The sequence below is a fragment of the Chinchilla lanigera genome, unplaced genomic scaffold (assembly GCF_000276665.1).
Source record: "Chinchilla lanigera isolate Chin_1 unplaced genomic scaffold, ChiLan1.0 scaffold00086, whole genome shotgun sequence".
In the NCBI taxonomy this organism is placed as follows: domain Eukaryota; kingdom Metazoa; phylum Chordata; class Mammalia; order Rodentia; family Chinchillidae; genus Chinchilla; species Chinchilla lanigera.
The window spans coordinates 5,622,083-5,640,230 of NW_004955487.1; the positions used below are offsets into that span (position 1 = coordinate 5,622,083).

Here is an 18,148-nt window from a genome sequence, read left to right on the forward strand (position 1 = left end):
TAGGGGCTGGGGATTTAGCTCAGCGGCAAAAGCGCCTGCCTGGCAAGTGCAAGGTCGTGAGTTCGGTTCCCGGTACCGGAGAAAACCCCCCCCCCCAAAAAAAAAATGAGGAGGTAGCAGAGGGCCCAATGCCACCAGCAGCATACCTGGCCCACAGCCCCGGCCTGGTAGACTCCAGAAATCAGGAAGGAGGGCTTGCTGGGGCTGGGGGTGTACAGCAAAAGCTTTGGGATCTAAGAAGTGGGTTTGCTGCCCGAAGATTGGTCAGTCCCCAGGGTCGAGGCCTGTGACTCAGCCGATAATTCCCCATAATGCCTGCAAGCCATGCAACATGTATTTAGGGCGGGCGCTGCATTGATTGAGGCTGCTCCATCAATCACAGGGCCAGGGGACGCAGGGCCGTAGGCCTGAGACCGGTGCAGGGAGATCTTGTTCAGACTTAGCTTCTAACTGCTTTGGGGCCTTTGGCAAATTACCCAACTTCTCCATGTCTCACTGTCCTTATCTGTAAAATGGGGTTAATAATACTTACCTACCTCACAGGGCTTGTTGCAAGAATTAATTAAAGTTTATGATGTGCTTTGAGATCCCCGGATAAAAGGCCCTTCAGAAAGTACAAAGTATTATTATCATCATCCAGCAGGCTATAAAAGATAATTTTGCAGGAAAAGGCAAAAATTTAATTTCTATACAAGCAGAAACAAAGGCAGATATAGTCATAGAAAATTTTCCAAAAAGGAGTCTCAAAGATAATTTATATAATTTGAAAAAATTATAACATGCTCTCTCCCTACCAATAATCAATGCAGAATGATAATTATAGATTTTAGACATAGGTCAGCAAATAATAAAAGGCATCATTAGTGTCAGAGCTGGGGTCAGGGGCTCCCTGGGAGTTGCAGCCCAGAACCCCACGGTGATCTTGTAGCAGATTCAAGCATCTGTGAGAACAGATGATTCGCCTCCTTCTGCCTCCAAGTTCCTGTTCCAACAGCCACACACCACTCGGCTTCTTCCCCCCTAAGAAAAAAAGGAATAGCTGGCCCTCCCTGCCTCTGATCTATGGAGAGTCAATTACTCCCTTCTAAAAGAACAATTAATAGACATAAATAGATAGATAGAGCTTTAAAGGCAGAGCCCTATATATAGAAGGGCAAGGCGTGGCCAGCCGCTTTCATCTGCAGGGAAGATTTTCCCAGCTGCAGGGCTGGGAGCTCCGGGAAGAGAACAGGAGGAAAAGCGCAGGCTGTAGGCCGCTCCTGGTGGTGGGGCACTGAGGCAAGTGTGTGCGCATGGCTTGGTGTCCAAGGAGGCCTGACAGGATCCTGCGGCCCTTGTGAGATGTGGGGTGCGCACCTGTGTCCTTGAGTGATGCTTATGACTGCGTCCTTGAGTGATGCTTATGACGTACCTGATAGTAGAGGGCAAAAGTGATTCCTCCTCCACTTCCTCCTCCTCCTCCTCTTCATACTGGGGTGGAGCCCAGAGCCTTGCACATACCAGAAAAGTGCTCCATGGCTGTGCTACACCTCCAGCCTTTTGTTTTGGTTTTTTGAGACAGGGTCTCCTATGTAGCTCCATTACAGGGATTACAGGCGTGCGCCACCATACTTGGCTTGTTTTGTTTTTTAAAGACAGAGTCTCCCTAAGTTTCCCAGCTACTCTCAAACTTGCAATCCTCCTGCCTCAGCCTCCCAAATGGCTGGAATTACAAGTCAGCACCATTTTTCCTGGCTGATTTTTCCTCTTCTTCTTCCTCTTCCTCTCCTCCTTCTCTTTCTCCTTCTCCTTCTTCATCTTCTTCTCCTCCTCTCCCCCTCCTTCTGTTCTTCCTCCTCTTCTTATTCCGTATAGTCAGTGCTCAGCAACATCAGACAATACAGGTGGGCAGATAGTCATATCATCTCACAACTGCTGGAACAATTTTATTTATTTACTTTCTTGAGGCAGGGTCTCACTATATAGTTCAGGCTCACCTCCAACTCACTATGTAGCTCAGGCTGGCCTCAAACTCTCAATCCTCCTGCCTCAGCCTCCCAAGTGCTTGGATTACAAGCCTGTATCACCACACCCAGCTAGGGGACAATTGTTAAAATATACATTAAACTGGGCAGCCGGGTGTGGTGGCGTACGCCTGTAATCCCAGCACTCAGAAGGCTGAGGCAGGAGGATCGTTGGGAGTTCAAGGCCAGCCTGAGCTACAGAGTGAGCTCAAGGCCAGCCTGAACTGCATAGGGAGATCCTGTTTCAAAAAGACAAAAAAAAAAAAAATTTAAATTGGGCAGAGTGGTATGCTCCTGTAATCCCAGCACTTAGGAGGATGAGGCAGGAAGATTTTAAGTTTGAAGCCAGTTTGGACAATTTAGCAAGACCTTGGCTCAAAAATAAAATTCTAGTACTGCAAAAAAGAAAATCCGACTTAGAAATTATAATAGGAAATCAACGGGCAACAGGGGGAAGAAGTGTGGGCTGTCTCGGTGATTACAGACCCCGTGTGTGAGGAGATCTCCCTCCCTGGCAGTCTGTGGGGGCTCTGGGGCTGACACATGCTGGGCAGGGTGCACAGAGAGGTGAACCCTGAGGCAGGGCCCCAGAGCTCCGACCACTGAGGCGGACATCCAACTCCTGGCCTCAGAACAGTCCCTCCCCTCCACTTTGAGACTCCGCTCGGCCCCAGCTGTGCCACTTGCGGCCTGCGCTTCAGTGTATTTTAATTTCTCAGCAGGGCTCAGGGCCTGCAAGGACACACTGGCTCAGGGCAGGCCAGCAGCCTGGGGTGGACATCCCAGCCCTGAGTTGCCCAGGATGGGCTTAAATTTGAGATCCTCCTGCCTCAGCCTCCCAGAGTGCTGGTATGACAGACATGTGCTACCACACCTGGCTTGGCAGCAGCTTTTGAGATTGGTCCAATTTTACAGATGAAGAAATGTGAGACTTGAAGGGTGTTATGGCTCGGGTCTTGATGTCTCCCCAAAGCCTCACACAGTCATGCGGCTTTTTCAGAGGTGGCTGGATCTTCAGTGTGTGACACTGGGATAGCTTCATGGTGTAATGCTAGGCTCAAGGGTGCTAAGACTAAGGGTGTGAGTGCTGAGTGGCCTGGATGAGACAGAAGGACGGAAAGACCTGTGATCGGCTCTGGTCACTCTGCTGCCTTCTGCCCACCATGAACTGCTTCTCCTCTGCCACACCACCCTGCCTTGGAGCCAGCCGACTACAAACTGTGAGCCAACTCTACAAACTGTGTGCGAAATAAACCTTTCTTCCTTTAACTTTGGGCGTCGGGTATTTTGTCTCAGTAATAAGAACAGTAATTAAGACAGAGGGGGGCCGGGGATTTAGCTCAGTGGCACAGCGCCTGCCTGGCAAGTACAATGTCGTGAGTTCAATTCCTGGTACCAGAAAAAAAAGTAATTAAGACAGAGGGTCACAGTGCTGCGAGGATGGTACCAAAGGAGGAAACTTGCCTGCATCTGGATGTGGAAAGTCCGGTTTCCCTTGGTGCGCTCTGCCCGACTCAGAATTTGGAGGCCTCCCTGAGCCTGGGTTTCTCCTTCGCCAAACCAGGGCTGTGAAGGTGGACAGCAACTACTGTAGGAAGAGGGATTCTAGGCGGGCATGGTGGCACAAGCCTTTAGTCCCAGCACTCAGGAGGCTGAGGCAGGAGGACTGCAGCAAGTTCACAGCCAGCCAGCCCTACATAGTGAGACCCTGTCTCAAAAAGACAGAAAACAACAAACAAAAATGAATTGCCACTTCAAATCTCTATTTCAACACTAGTTAGGGAGCAATGGCAATTTGCTATAGGAACAGAACATTCTTTGACCAAGAGTGCTGCTTCCTCTTCTCCCCTTTCACTTTTGTTTTTGGGTTTTTGAGACAGGGTCTTACTATGTAGTTCAGGATGGCCTTGAGCTCACCATGAGCTCAGGCTGAACTAGAATTTGAAGCGATCCTCCTGCCTCAGCTTCCTGAGTGCTGGAATTACAGGTGTGTGACACCACGCCTGGTTTGACCAAGGATACTTCTGATTGGAACCTCCAGGTACCAAGCTGTGCTTGAGCCAGGGCAGAGACACTCCCTGGTGGTCCAGCCTAATGCCTCTCTCTGAGGTCACCTGGGGTCCATGGGAAGTGTGTGAAGGTATTTCTGGTTGTCCAGCAGTGCAGAAGGGCGTGGTCAGACCCCTGGGTGAGCTGTCGCTTCCAGCCCGACCACACCCCTGCACCCTGTTGGTCCCTGGGGAAGGTCCGAGGCCCCTGCTGGCCGGTGTCTCCAGGCACAGGGCCGTCTTTCATCTCTGCAGGAGGGTTGGTGTCGGGGAGCCGGGGTCCAATTATCCAGCCGGCCCTGTGAAGTTCAAACACCTTGACCAGTCCTCATTTAGCAGCAGTGTCTTGGGGAGATTAGATCTGCTCCCAACCAATTAGTTTCACTCTGGGCGAGTTTACCAAACATTCTTCGCTGATCAAAGAATCTTTGTTGTGCAGAGGGTCTGATGTTCTACCGGTGTCTCCTTTTGACGTGAATTATAACCAGAAAGAAGCACATCCTGTTTAGGTGATAGCATTGACACAGCTGCAGTTTATATATATATATATACACACACACACACACACACACACACACACATATATGTATGTGTGTGTGTGTGTGTGTGTGTGTATATATATATATATTTTTTTTTTTTTTTTTTTTGGTTTTTGGGGGCAGATTTTTTCTTTGAGACATGGTCCCACTGTGTAGTCCAGGCCTTGAACTCACGGAGATTTTCCTGCCTCAGCCTCCTGAGTGCTGGGATCACCTTGCCTGCCTTAACCTTTTGACAATGGCTAAACTGGATCCACCTTTTCTGTGACTTGGCAACCTGATGGGAAGGGTCTTATGTCTGGGGGGGCCACTGGTGGAACCCAGTGGTCACCGTGAAAAGAACCCTGTGTCTCAGAGAAGGAGTGCCGAGGCTCCACTCCTTTCATGGTCATTTGGACCTTGGAATTGAGTATCCAGAACAGATAAAGAACTCTCATAACACAAAAATTAAAAAACAAATCAAATTTTAAAAATTGGCCAGGCATGGTGGGGCACACCTGTAATCCCAGCCTCAGGAGGCTGAGGCAGGAGGCTTGCTGCCAGTTCAAGGCCAGCCTGAGCTACATATCGACATCCTGCCTCAAAAAAAAAAAAAAAAAAAAAAAAAAATTGAGCCGGGCGTGGTGGCGCATGCCTGTAATCCCAGCACTCAGGAGGCTGAGGCAGGAGGGAGGATCTTTGGGAGTTCAAGGCCAGCCTAGGCTACAAAGTGAGCTCAAGGTCAGCCTGAACTGCAGAAAGAAACCCAGTCTCAAAAAAACCAAAAAAAAAAAAAAAAACCCAAAAATTAAAAATTGGCAAAGAATGTGAGTGGACGTCTCTTGAAAAGGGGCTGCGGATGGCCGGGAACCACAGGCACAGGTGCCCAGCCCCAGGGGTGAGCATGGCAGGACACATCAAAGCCCAGTGAGGCCCCGCTTGGCCGGTGGCGGCAATTACCAGCACTGGAGGGGGGCGGGATCCGAGGTCTGCCCTGTCACTGGTGGGGAGGTAAAGGGGCACAGCCCTGCACAGAAGCGGCTTGGCAGTGCCTCCGAAACAGTGACCGGGGGACCCAGCAACTCCATTCTCATCCACACGCCCGGCTTCGATCTAACGTGCGCTAAGCTCTCCTGCAGTCACAGCCAGGGCGTCTGGAAGGTGAGGGGCCGCCATGGGTGAGCTCAGGCCTGCATGTGCTGTGAGCGTGGCCCTGGCTGGAGGAGGTCGCTGGGGTGAGACCGGGAAGGGTGTGTTCCCGTCCTGCGCTTTTCTTTCCTCTCTGCTTCCCGGCCGCCATGAGATGAGCGGATTTCCACCTCCACGCCCTTCCGCCATGATGCTCCTGCCTTGGGGCAGCCGACCGTGGACCCAACACTGAAAATACATCTTTCCTTTTTCTTTTTTTTTTTGAGTCAGGGTCTCACTCTGTAATTCAGACTAGACTTGAACTCATTATGTAGCTCAAGCTGGCCTCGAACTTGCTATGATCCTCCTGCCTCAGTCTCCTGAGTGCTGGGATGACAGGCATGTGCCACCAGGCTCAGCAAATCTCTATTCTTAAATTGTAGGTATCTGGTATTTTGTTCCAGTAACAGGAAAGGGACTAAGACATAAAGAGAACTGAGGGGCCCGGGATATAGCTCAGTAGCACAGTGCCTGCCTGGCAAGGGCAAGGTCATGAGTTCGATTCCCAATACCAAAAAAAAAAAGGATAGAATTGAAAACTTTAGTTCACACAAAAATGCACATGTGAACATCCATGACACTGTTTGTAACAGCCAAAAGTAAACCCAAACATCCATCACCTGATAAATTCAGAACTGTACACTTACACAGTGGCGTACTAAGCATCAACAACAAGGACGACATGCTGACCGTGGCCTCACAGGATAAACCTAGCAAGTGTCTGCCGAGCGGAAGAAGACAGCAGAGCCGGCACAGTCCCTTGGGGCCTACTCATCCTGCCTTCAAGCTCGGACCCCCCAGCCGCAAGGAAGCAGCTGGCTCGTCTCTGAAAGTGACACGGGGATAGCCTGGCTTGCTCCTGGGTGGACACTTCCACACTCAGAGGAAGTGGGACTGGGAACTGGCCCCGCGACACGGCCCTGTGTCAGCAACCAGGGCACCTGGCCCGCGGCCTCCTCTCCAGCCGGTGTTTTGTGTAACCTGGGCAGTGACATCCTCTGGGACGGGGTGCATCCCCGGAAGAGGGAAAACCTTGAGGGAGAGGGCAACTGAGCCGGGCTCATGCACTGCCCGCTGACTCACCGGGGCTGGGCACAAGCACTCTGGAGGCTCCCTCCTGACGCCCACAGCGGCCGCCCTCAGTACGATTCCACGGGCAGTGCAGTGGGCTCCTCCCACCCCGCACCGCAGCCTCAGCCTCGCCAGCATGCTTTGTTTTCTTTTTTCCATTTTTATTACTACAGGCTCACAGTGTACAATGGTCATGCTCCTCTGGGGAGCTGGTGCGTGACTGCAATGCACCTTAATTCTTCCTGCTTTCTGTCCCCTCTGCCCCTTCCCTCAGTCCCCTTCCCATCTGTAGAGGATCTCTCTCCCTGTTTTCTGTGACCTGGCTTTTATTCTGCTCTTTATTTCTACTTTGAATTTCTCATAGATTTTTTGTTTTTGTCTTTTGAAAGACAGGGTCTCGATATGCAGGCTGGACTTAAACTCACTTTGTAGCCCAGGTTGGTCTTGAACTTGCAAAGATTATCCTGCCTCAGCCTCCCATGTGCTGGGATTACAGGCATGCACCATCACACCTGCTGCTTTTCTCATAGGAAAGAAACCATGGGACAGCTGAGCTTGTGTGTGTGAGTTATTTCACTTAATATTATGATGCTAAATCCTGGAGGCAGCCTGTATATCCATCACCAGAGGAATGGATAAAGAAAATGTGGTGTCCACACACAATGGAGTACTACTCTGCCATCAAAAAGGATAAACCAGAGTCATTTGTGTTGTGTTCTTGATGACAGCCACTCTGCCTTGGATGAGCCAGACTCGAGGCACAGTTCTGATCTGCCCTGCCTGGGTCTTGGGTGGTCAGCTGCTGGGGAGCCTTGCATGGCCGCTGATGGCTCCCTCCTCCTCTTGGCAATATTCCATGCCTTTGCTCCTTTCAGGTGACCACGACCTGAACTCCTGCGCCTCAGCGATGGCCGCACTGCAGCAAAGATCCCACGGGAGTTGCCCAGGAGCTCCGCTCTCCCTCCTCAGCCTGGCAGATTCCACAAATCACCCCTGCAGGGAACGAGGGGACGAGGAGCGTGCAGAGTCCTGAACCTCCAGTCTCCAAACGCTGGTCCTAAGGCGGCTGTAGGGACACGCGCCATCATCCCAGCCCTTGAGAGGCCAAGCCGGGAATTCACTGTGTGGCCCAGGCTGGCCTCAGACTCACAGTGACCCTCCGGCCTCAGCCTCCTGAGTGCTGGGATCAAGGCCTGCGCCACCTCACCCAGCTCCATCTTTACTAATGATCAGCCTTTTGCTGTTTTTCTTTCATTTCCCCCAGACGCCTTTGCCTCCAACATTGTACTTCACAAAACTCAGTTATGTTGTCTTTTTTTCCAACCAAGAATCACTGAAGAAATTTGAGTTTAGTCTAGGGATCGCTCGTCAGTGAAAACCATCCGTCGAACACGAAAGAAAACACCAGCACAGCCCTTCTATTACCAGGATCTTACTCTGCGGGGGCACTGTCTCATAACTCGAAACTGCGGGAGCGGGTGGCGCCCTGCTTGCATCTCACAGCCGCTAACCACCGCCACTCCAGCGAGTCTCGCGCACCTCAGACACGCGAATGGAAATAAAGAGAAATTTTAAAAATAAACGAAGACGATGCGGTCCTGATGACAGCGCAAAGCTGGCCTGGGCCCCTGCTGGCTGGTAGCGGAGGCCCAGCGAGGCACAGGTCACCCTGAGCCAGGAGCCATGCTCTGGGCACCCCTGCCTGGGCACTGCCTCCCACCAGCCGGGCATGGCTGTCACAATCCCCATGCGTCACGGTGGGCGGGCCAGGGCCAGACGGGAGGTGACAGCCGTGGGCGTGTGGCGGTGATGCAAGAGCACGGCTGGGCTGCGGCCCCTGAGTAATTCAGCCCGGCCGCCCTGCGGTGCTCAGTGACCGGGACCAGGCCGACCGAGGGGTGGGACAGCCTGGCTGCGCAGAGGGGAGCGGACGACCCGGCCCCCTGGGAAGACGAAGGGCGCCCAAGCAGGGCTTTCTTCTGACCTAAGAAGGGAGTTGCTGAAGGGAGAGCCTTCCACTACTGAGTAACTAGTCTGGCTTATGGTCCCCGCACTTTGGGAGGCTGAGGCAGGAGGATCACAAGTTCAAGTTTCAGCTGGGCCATTTTTTAGGAAAAAAAAATTTTTTTAATTTTAGTTTTTTTGAGACAGGGTCTTTTTTTTTGGTTTTGGTTTTTCTCCGGTACCAGGAACCGAACTCCCGATCTTACGACCTTGCACTTGCCAGGCAGGCGCTTTGCCGCTGAGCTAAATCCCCAGCCCTGAGACAAGGTCTTGCTATGCAGTGCAAGCTGGCCTTGACAAGCTGGCCTTGAACTCATATAACCCAGACTGGCTTCTAACTCATGGTGGTCCTCCTGCCTCAGCCTCCCGAGTGCTGGGATTACAGGTGTGCACCATCACCTTTCCCAGCTAACTGAGCAAATTTTCTTTTCTTTGTTTTTTTTGGTACTGAGAATGGGACTCAGGACCTTGTGCTTGCCAGACTGCCGCTGAGCTATATCCCCGGCCCTAATTTTTGTTGTTGTTGTTGTTGCAGCTGAGCAAATTTTCAAGACCCTGTCTTCAAAACTGAACCAAAGGCTGGGGGCATCGCTCAGTCTGAAGGCCCTGGGCTCCATCCCCCGTGTTCCAATGACAGTGATGATGATGAGTTGGGGACCGCCCGCCAGGTGCCGGGAGGTGTTTAAACACCCACATCACCCTGAGCCCTCACAACTGCCCAGAGACCTGGGCATCGTTCATTTGTTCATTCATTTGTTTATTCACTCAGATACCTCTGAGTGCCCGCTTCCATGGCCACGGTCTTTGTTTAGATAAGGAGGCTGAGTCAGGAGGGACACACCAGCTGTGACCTCCCGCCAGGAGCAAGGCCTGGCATCGGGCGCCCCGTCTGTCCCCAAGCCCACACGTCCAACAGAAGGCACTGCCTGGCCCTCCAGGTCATGGATGTCTCCACCTCTGGTCCCACCTCGTGAGCTGCCCCAGCCAAGGCTGTACGTGCTCGGTCACCGGGAGGGGAACTAGACAGAGTCTGCTGGCTAAGACAGAAGTTCCCAGGCTTCAAAGGGAGCTGGGAGAGCTCCATGGAATTGAGCAAGTTAGACGGCTCTAAGGAGGGACAGGGACCTCACAAAGAGGTTTAAGTTTCTTTCTTTTTAGGGGGTGGGGGTCTCACTGTGTATCCAGGCTGGCCTCAGACTTGCAATGATCCTCCTGCCTCAGCTTCTTGAGTGCTGGAATTACAGACATATGCCCCCACACCTGATTTAGGAGTTTCTAATAAAATACTCTAGGAGGCTGAGGCAGGAGGAGCGCAAGTTGAAGCCCAGCCCGGGCAACTTAGTGGGACCCTGTCGTGGGAGGCCTTGCCTTTGGTTCCCAGTACCGCACACATCCAGTTTTCCCTAGGCGCAGCTGAGACGAGGAGACACTGTCTGTCCCCCAGGTTGAGCATTCAGTCCAGTGCTGTCCTTGTCCGCTGGGTCACTGATGTGGGCTGTGTACACGGAGGGACCGTCCAGGCTGGCACTCAGGGCCCGGGGCAGGGCACAAGCCCATTCAGCACCGAGTCTGAATCCTGTGAGTCACCGATAAAACCAGCACCTTGGGCCCGGCAGGGCTGGGAGTCCGAGCAGGCTGGGCCGGAACAGGAAGTGGAGGGCGGAGAGCAGCTGCTGCTGTCACCTGTCAGCCGTCCCCTGTTACCTGTCACCGCTGCTCCTGGCCCGCCCCACCCCATGGGCCACCCAGAGGCCGTGGGCAGCAGGGGTGGCTGTCCATGCCTCTGCACACGGGGATGCCTGCCTCCCGAGCGGAGCCAGGTTCCAGTCCCGGCCTGGGTCTCCTCGGCTGTAAGGGCAGGCCATGCTCAGGCTCCTCTGCCCAGGGCTTCAGGGGAGGAAAGGAGGAGGGAGTGGCGGGCGGCTCAATAAAAGTTAATTATTATCACTTGGCTCGGGGCCTGGCTGCTATTAGTGTTCAATTCCCTCCCTCCTCCCCAGCCCCGGGGGTTCGCGCGCCAGGCGCAGCGGTGAGCAACGAGTTAGTCAGAGTGCGCAGGCGCAGGGCTGGCTCCAGGCGGCTCCCTCCCCGCCTCCCCGCGGTGGCAACCGCTCACCTGCCGTGCTGCTGCCTTCGTGCTTTTCTCCTCTGTCCCCCTGGCCTGCTGGGATCCTGTCCAAGCCCGGGAGAATTTGCCTAGAGCCGACTGTGGTGGCGAATGCTCGTGCCTCTGTGCTCTGGGAGGCTGAGGAAGGAGGGTCACACATTTGAGCCCAGTCTAAGCGATTCGGGCAGAGTGCCCTGGGTGCCGCAGAGGAGCCCCGGGCCTCAAAGGCGTAGCAAGGCCTCCTCCAGCCCCCAATCCTGCCATCACGTCCCAGAGAGACGGGCACGGACAGGCTCCGACGCCAAGGCTCCGGCCCACAGTGTGCGCAGGAGGCCAAGGGGCCTGGGACGTCACTCTCCGCAGCTGTGCCAGGCCTCGGCCCCAGCTGTCCCTTCCCGTGCTACCTGGTGGCCCCCGTGACGCTGCCCTCACCTCGGCCCGCTGCGTCCGCCTCCCCCACCGCTGAGCGCACCGACGTCCCCACAGAGAAGCACTGAAGCCCCGGGGTCTGGCCACCATCCTGGCTCGGCACGCTCCAGACCCCAGCTCAGCAGCCACCTCTGGCTGCCCCACCACAGTGCCTTGGGGGGCAACTGCCACAGGCACCCTGTCCCTGAGCCCCGCCCACTCCACGTGGAGGGCCACCGCCAAGCCCCTCCCCAGCCTCTGCACTTGGAGTCCATCCCAGTTCAGCCTTGCTTCCTTGACCTGGAAGAATCCCTGAGAAGCCAGGCACAACTCTGTCATTCTAGCACTCAGGAGGCTGAGGCAGGAGGATCACCATAAGTTCAAGACCAGCCTGAACTACATAGTGAGACCCTATGTAAAAAAAAGAAGAAAAAGAACAAAAACAAGACCCCAGAGACCCTCTGCCTGCAGCAAAATCCAGCTCCTAAGAGACCTGTCTGGCCTCTGCACCCATCTTTCCTCCCCTCATCCTCTAAATACTGAGTTCCTGCCCCTCAGTGCTCCCTCTACGCTTGTGCGCAGGCTGTGCCCTCCACCTGGAGAACTCCTCTTTACTCTGCAAAGCCCCTCCTCCCCCTAACTCAGTACTCAATTGGACTCTTCCCTTCCCAGGGGCTCCCAGGAGGAGGTGTGTCTGCCCCAGCCTCAGGTCCCCCTTCCACGCATGAACCCGCTCAGGGGAAGCTGTGACTGGCGGCCCACAGTCTGCTTTGGACAGAAATGGTCCGGAGAGTGAGCGAGGTTGGTGCAGGGGATTCTGCCCCCCATAATTAGGAGCCAAGAACGTGGTCCAACCTGCCCTGGGCAGCAGGCGGTGTTCCGATTAATTAGTAAAGTCTGTAAAGCACTTTGAACATGAAACGCGCTATATAAACACTAAGCGTTATTATTAAAAAGCAAGAGGTTCTCTAATATGCCAGGTTGCAGAGCCCCGGGCTAGTCTAAAATGAACAAATGCAGAAAATTAAGCAATTAAATGGTGATATTTCAGGATTTGGGAAAAGCTAAAAGTCCTACATTGCTGCTCCTCTTTTCTTTTTTGTAGTAGTGGGGACTGAACCCTTCACATGGAACTGCATCCCCAGCCCTTTTTATTTTTTATTTTGAGACAGGGTCTTACTAAATTGCCCAGCCTGGACTCTAAGTTGAGATCTTCCTGTCTCAGCCTATCAGGATGCTGGGATTACAGGTGTGACTGACTGACACGGCTGTGTCAGCTGGGTGTCTGGAAGATCTGGAGTAGCAGTAGGGTCCGGAAGATTGCTGGGCTCAGATGCTGATAGGCTGGTTGGAGCCCTGGTGCCTCAGTTTACCTGCATATGATATCAAAGGGCACCTGCAGTTCTAGCTTTTGCCTCTCTCTGCCTTGTCCCTTACCAGGGGTTTTGAACAGAGCAGGAAGGACATGGGAAGAAGGGTTGTCAATAAGCTGGGCTTTAATGTTGCCTCCATCTCTACTAGCAAGGTGATCCCAAGGGAGGCTGAGGCAGGAGGATCACTAGTTTGAACCCAGCCTGGGGAACTTGGCAGGACGCTGTCTCATAATAAAAAAATAAAAAGGGCTGGAGGTGTAGCTCAATGCAAAGGCCCAGTACCCCTTACCCCCAAAAGAGAGACAGAGACAGAGGGACAGAGATATCAACAACATTGACCCACCTTTACCAGAAGTGTGAAGAGAGCAAGAGATCACCATTAGCAGAACCAGAGATGCCTGGGGACACACCACCTGTGTCGATCAAAGGGGAAGGGTTGCCGGCTAGGGAGCCAGACCACTGAGAAGGGAAGGGCGCAGTCCTAGAAGCACACAGTAGCAAAGCGGGCTCAGGAGGAAACAGATTCAATAGGCAGGCTGGTCACACTGAGGAATATGACTGTATGAGTGATTTGATTTGATTTGATTATTTTTTTGTCTTTTTGAGACAGGGTCTTGCTATGTGGTTCAGGCTAGTTTTTTTTTTTTTTATTTTTATTTTAAAGAAAAAAGTACAAAAAAAAGAAAAATAGGAAAATACAAACAAAACAAAGCAAGAACATTAAAAATGCTGTGGGGCTTCAAACCAAATGATAAGCCGGGCGTGGTGGCGCACTCCTGTAATCCCAGCACTTGGGAGGCTGAGGCAGGAGGATCATTGCAAGTTCGAGACCAGCCTGCGCTACAAACTGAACTCAAGGCCAGTCTGAACTGCACAGCGAGACCCTGTCTCAAAAAGACAAGAAAGAAAGAAAGAAAGCAAGAAAGAAATACCTTTTGCGCTTCAAAGACACCATTAGGCAAAGGAAAAGACAAGGCCTGGGCTGGCTGAAAATATTTGTAGCTGGACGTGATCCCAGCATGGGGAGGCTGAGGTTGATGTTCCACTCCGGTGTCCTCTGGTTTAAACCCAGATGTCCCCGAAGCCCCTGGCCAGCATAGACCGGGCTTCTGGAAGCAGAACGGATGATGAGGGCTTATTGCGGCCTCGCCGTCAGGAGGCGGGGCCTAATTGGTAGAGGCGGTCCTAGGGGCGTGGCCTGGAAGAGTTTCTCCTCCCCGGCTCCTCCCTTCTCTCCAAAATAAACCAATTCTGCTTTTTTTTTTTTTTTTTTGGTTTTTTTTTTTCCGGTACCGGGAACCGAACTCACGACCTTGCGCTTGCCAGGCAGGCGCTTTGCCGCTGAGCTAAATCCCCAGCCCCTCAATTCTGCTTTAAATTGTGGGTGTCAGATATTTTGTCCCAGCGAGAAAGAAAGTGCCCTGTACCCAAGTAGCTGCTGCCAGGCCTGAGCCCATCACCACAGAGACTGCTCTGCTTGGCACCAGCCCTCGAAGCCTCCAAGAAACAGCACAGGAAGAACTAGGGTCTGAGATCCCTCCTCCCCACAAGTGGGCACAGGTGTTCTGAGGCCCTGGGCCAGTGGGCAAGCGACATGTGCACACGTTGGCTAATTTGAATATGTAAATCTGGAAAGGGGCGGGGCTGGAGAAGTAGGTCAGGCCAGTATGGAATCAAAACACGTGAGTCACTCCTGGGCCGTCAGAGGGCAGGTTTTCACACGGCCCAGCCGGAACTTCCTGAGGTCCAGGTCACCCTGTCACTGCACCACAGGAGCACTGTGCTTTCAGAAGTATTGTTTGAGTGGATTTCCACAGGGCGGGCAGAGCTTGCCTGGAAACCCCCAAGTGCTCCCCAACGCCTTGACTAAAGCATTGCTTCCAGAAAAGCCCACATGGTCTCAGGCGGTAAATTAAAACGAATCCTGGTGAGCAGGGCCGCGCCCTCCTGTGACCCCAGCACTCAGGAGGCTGAGGCAGGAGGATTGCCGCAAGTTCCAGGCCAGCCTGGGCTACAGAGGGAGATCCTGTCTCAAAAGACAGAAAAAAAAAAAAAACTCCAAGCACTTCTGGACCACAGCAGGCATTTCTGGTATTAGCTGCTATTTCGCTTTTAGCTATGGTCTCCTTTGGGTGCCTCGGCCCTGCCCTCACTCCCTGGTGGAGCTCTGTGGTGAAACACGAAGTAGTGCTGTGAAAGACAAAGGGCAGGCTCTGAATCAACGGCAGGTGTCTGTGCTTCGGAGACTCCAGGGAGGGCGGCCCCGTGACTCACAGGCGGCCTTTTACTTTCCTAGTGACCGATGTGAATCTTCCCATTACACACCCTGAGTCACCACAGCTGTCCCGGTTATGTAACCAGTGCTGCCTGATCCGCTGGGCGTCTCCAGCTGCAGCTCTGTGTCCTCCTGCAGTGCTCTGGAGAGCCCTTTTTAGATTCCCCAATGCATGTGGGATGCCAGCCCCAAGAATGAAGCCACCTCCTGTTCCCTGAGATGGGAAGGGGCCCACCAACACCCCCGTGTCCCATAACTTTTCTGCTCTCAATTCTTTTTGTTTTGAAGTACTGGGAATTGAATCCAGGGCCTTTGCGCGGAGTTGCATCCCCAGCCCTTCTGTTTTTTTTCTTTTTTTTTTTGAGTCAGGGTCTTGCTATGCCGTTCAGGGTGGGCTTGAGTTCACTTTGTAGCCCAGGCTGGTCTCAAACTAGCAAAGATCCTCCTGCCTCAGCCTCCAGAGGGCTGGGATTACAGGCGTGCGCCACCACACCCAGCCCCCAGCCCTTCTTAGATTTTTTCTTTTTGTCTTTTTGAGACAGGGTTTTGCTACATAGCTCAGGCTGGCCTTACATTTATAGTGATCCTCCTGCCTCAACCTTCCAAGTGCTGGGATTACAGACATGTGTCATCATGCTCAGCCTTATATTTTTTGAGATAGTTTCACTAAATTGCCCAGGCTGGCCTCAAACTTGCAATTCTCATTCTCATGCCTTAGCCTCCCAAGTCCTGGGATTACAGGTGTGCGCCACCATGCCCGGCAGTTTTCTATTTCTTGAAGACATTTTAAGCTTGTATTTTAATTTTCTTAGTGTAGAAATTTTATCATTCATTTCCTACAATTCTATTATGTGAAATATTTTGGGGTCAGTTTTATTTATTCTCATGCTTGCTGCCTTATTTCCATGAGAAGGAAAGAGAGAGAGAGAGAGAGAGAGAAAGAGAACGAGAATGAAAAACTTCTGCTCCAGAGAAAACAAAACTGTAAACTTGCTTTTTTTTGTAAATCTTTTGCTTTTTATTTTTCAATGTTTTTTTTGTTTGTTTGTTTTTTGTTTTTTTTTTTTGTTTTTTTTTTGGTGCCAGGAATCAAACTCAGGACCTTGCATTTGCCAGGTAGGCACTTGTGCTGCCGAGCTGTATTCCCGACCCGAAACTTGCTTTTTGAAATGTGTCTTAGTTACTTTTGCCACACTGGGACAAAATACCCGACACAAGTAACTTAAAAGAAGAGAGGGTTACTTTGGTTTATGTTTTAGAAGGTTCAGCCTTGGTGGGGTCAGCTGCTCTGGGCAGGAGCAGCTGGGAAGGGGTCTGGTGGAGAAGAGCTGCCCAGGGTATGGGGCACAGGGACGAGCGAGAGAAGGGAGGAGCTGGGGAGGAGCTGAACCCACCCAGGCCACGCCCCCAGGACCACCCCTTCCACCAGACCCCGCCTCCTAACGGCACCGCAACTATGAGGCCCACCATCCAATCAGTCTCCAGACACCCGAGGCTTGGGGCCATTGTAGATTTAAACTTCAGCAAGAGTTTCAGGCCACTCAGATGATGTGGGGTTGGGAACCATCTGCACAGATGCCAGGGTGCTGCGACAGCTCCCCGTGGGTGATCTTTCCTCGTGGTCCCCTCGATACTAAGAGGCCTGGGAAGCTTCACTCTGGATCTCACCACTCTGGACCTGCGAGGCACTGTGGGCAGAAGCTGAGTCTAGGAGGGCCAGGGATATAGCTCAGCGGCACAAGTGCCTGCCTGGCAGAGCAAGGTCCTGAGTTCAATTCCCACTACCAAAAAAAAAGAAGCTGAGTCTAGGAAAATCTCATGGTTAACTTTATCTAAGCAAAACACCTGAGAGGCTGAGGCAGGAGGATCACTGTGAGTTCAAGGCCAGCCTGAACTACTAAGCAAGACCCTGTCACAAACCACCAAGAAAAAAAAATAGTGTCAGCCACTGGCATCACGTTAAATCCCAGGAATCTGCGGGAGGAAACAGACACTGTTCTCTGCTACATGAGTAACAGCGGATGCTGGCCTAGACCAAAAGCCCAGAGCTAGAAACACCTCAAAGCCAACATTAGAGAAACTGAGGATTTTAGATGCACAAAATGGATGTTAGGAATGCTTTCTGCTGCAGATTGTGAAAACCTGCCAAACCCGAGCTCATCTTCCATAACAGGAAGTCTGGAGGTGAACGGCTGGTGGCCTCGGATCTTCTGCTCAGGAAAGGCTGGGAGGCAGCAGGGGTTCCAGGGTCCTAAATGTCCCCTCCAACGCACTGACTTTCCCTTGGCTTTCTTCCACCATCATGGCCACATTCTCTCTGGCACTGTTCACGGCAATTTCCGTCAAAAAGAAACATGACACTGTGTTGTCACCCACCTTAGTCACTGAATCTTCACCACATGACTCCCGGCTCTTCCCCAAAGTCACAATGACCATGAAAAGGAAACATTCTGAATCCGTTCAGGACACTGAGGCAGCCAGGACAGTGCAGCTAAAGACCTTCAGGAAAGAGGACTCCAGAGCTGCTGCAGAAAGTGGCAAGGACAATGGGATGAGTGTGTTGGAAGCAAGAGGGAGAATTTTAAGGGGATTCATTGCAGTGTGTCTTTTTTTCTTGAGAGAGAGGGCTTGCTTTACAGTTCAGGTTGGCCTTAAACCCACTACAGAGCCCAGACTGGCCTTGCACTCACAGCAATCCTCCTGCCTGTAATCCCAGCTCTTGGGAGGCTGAGGCAGGAGAATCTTTGCAAGTTCAAGGCCAACCTGGGCTACAAAGACCTCAAGGCCAGCCTGAACTGCATGGTGAAACCTTGTCTCAAAACAAAACAAAACAACACCAAACTTATAAAAAACCTAAATCCCCACATGGAAAAATTGCTCGAAGTGAAAATGCTCATGGTACAATGTTAAAACAGATACCCAGATACAAACAAATAAATCAAGGAGGCAGTACAAAATTATAGATACAACTTGATAGCCCGGAGGAAAGAGGAATGAAACAGCCAAATGGAGCCAGGGAAGCTGGAAGCCCCTAGGGCTGTGGGAGCGTGGGCAGGCAATTGGAGCCCTTCTTGTGCTGTGTCACCTGCATACGATTCTTTCCCTCTCTGAGCATGGGTTCTTGCCTGTAGAAAGGGGGCAGTAATACTACCA

General features: G+C 52.3%; 1 protein-coding gene across 6 annotated transcripts; it reads right to left on the reverse strand.

Moving 5' to 3' along the window:
• Nucleotides 1-711: 711 nt before the first annotated feature.
• Nucleotides 712-17,478, reverse strand: LOC102029185. 6 transcript variants are annotated; one of them, XM_013504366.1, is made up of 4 exons: nt 17,372-17,478; nt 10,949-11,077; nt 3,468-3,569; nt 712-1,020 (listed from the first exon to the last, which is right to left on the reverse strand). In XM_013504366.1, exons 1-4 carry the CDS (start codon nt 17,429-17,431, stop codon nt 934-936), a joined length of 378 nt encoding a protein of 125 aa, XP_013359820.1. In that variant the 5' UTR covers nt 17,432-17,478; the 3' UTR covers nt 712-933. The 6 variants fall into 6 exon arrangements, 5 of the variants coding, with proteins under 5 accessions (XP_013359820.1, XP_005404468.1, XP_013359818.1 ...); XM_005404411.1 differs by lacking the exon at nt 17,372-17,478 and adding an exon at nt 11,372-12,481; XM_013504363.1 differs by lacking the exons at nt 712-1,020; nt 17,372-17,478 and adding exons at nt 1,636-1,911; nt 11,372-12,481.
• Nucleotides 17,479-18,148: the final 670 nt, after the last annotated feature.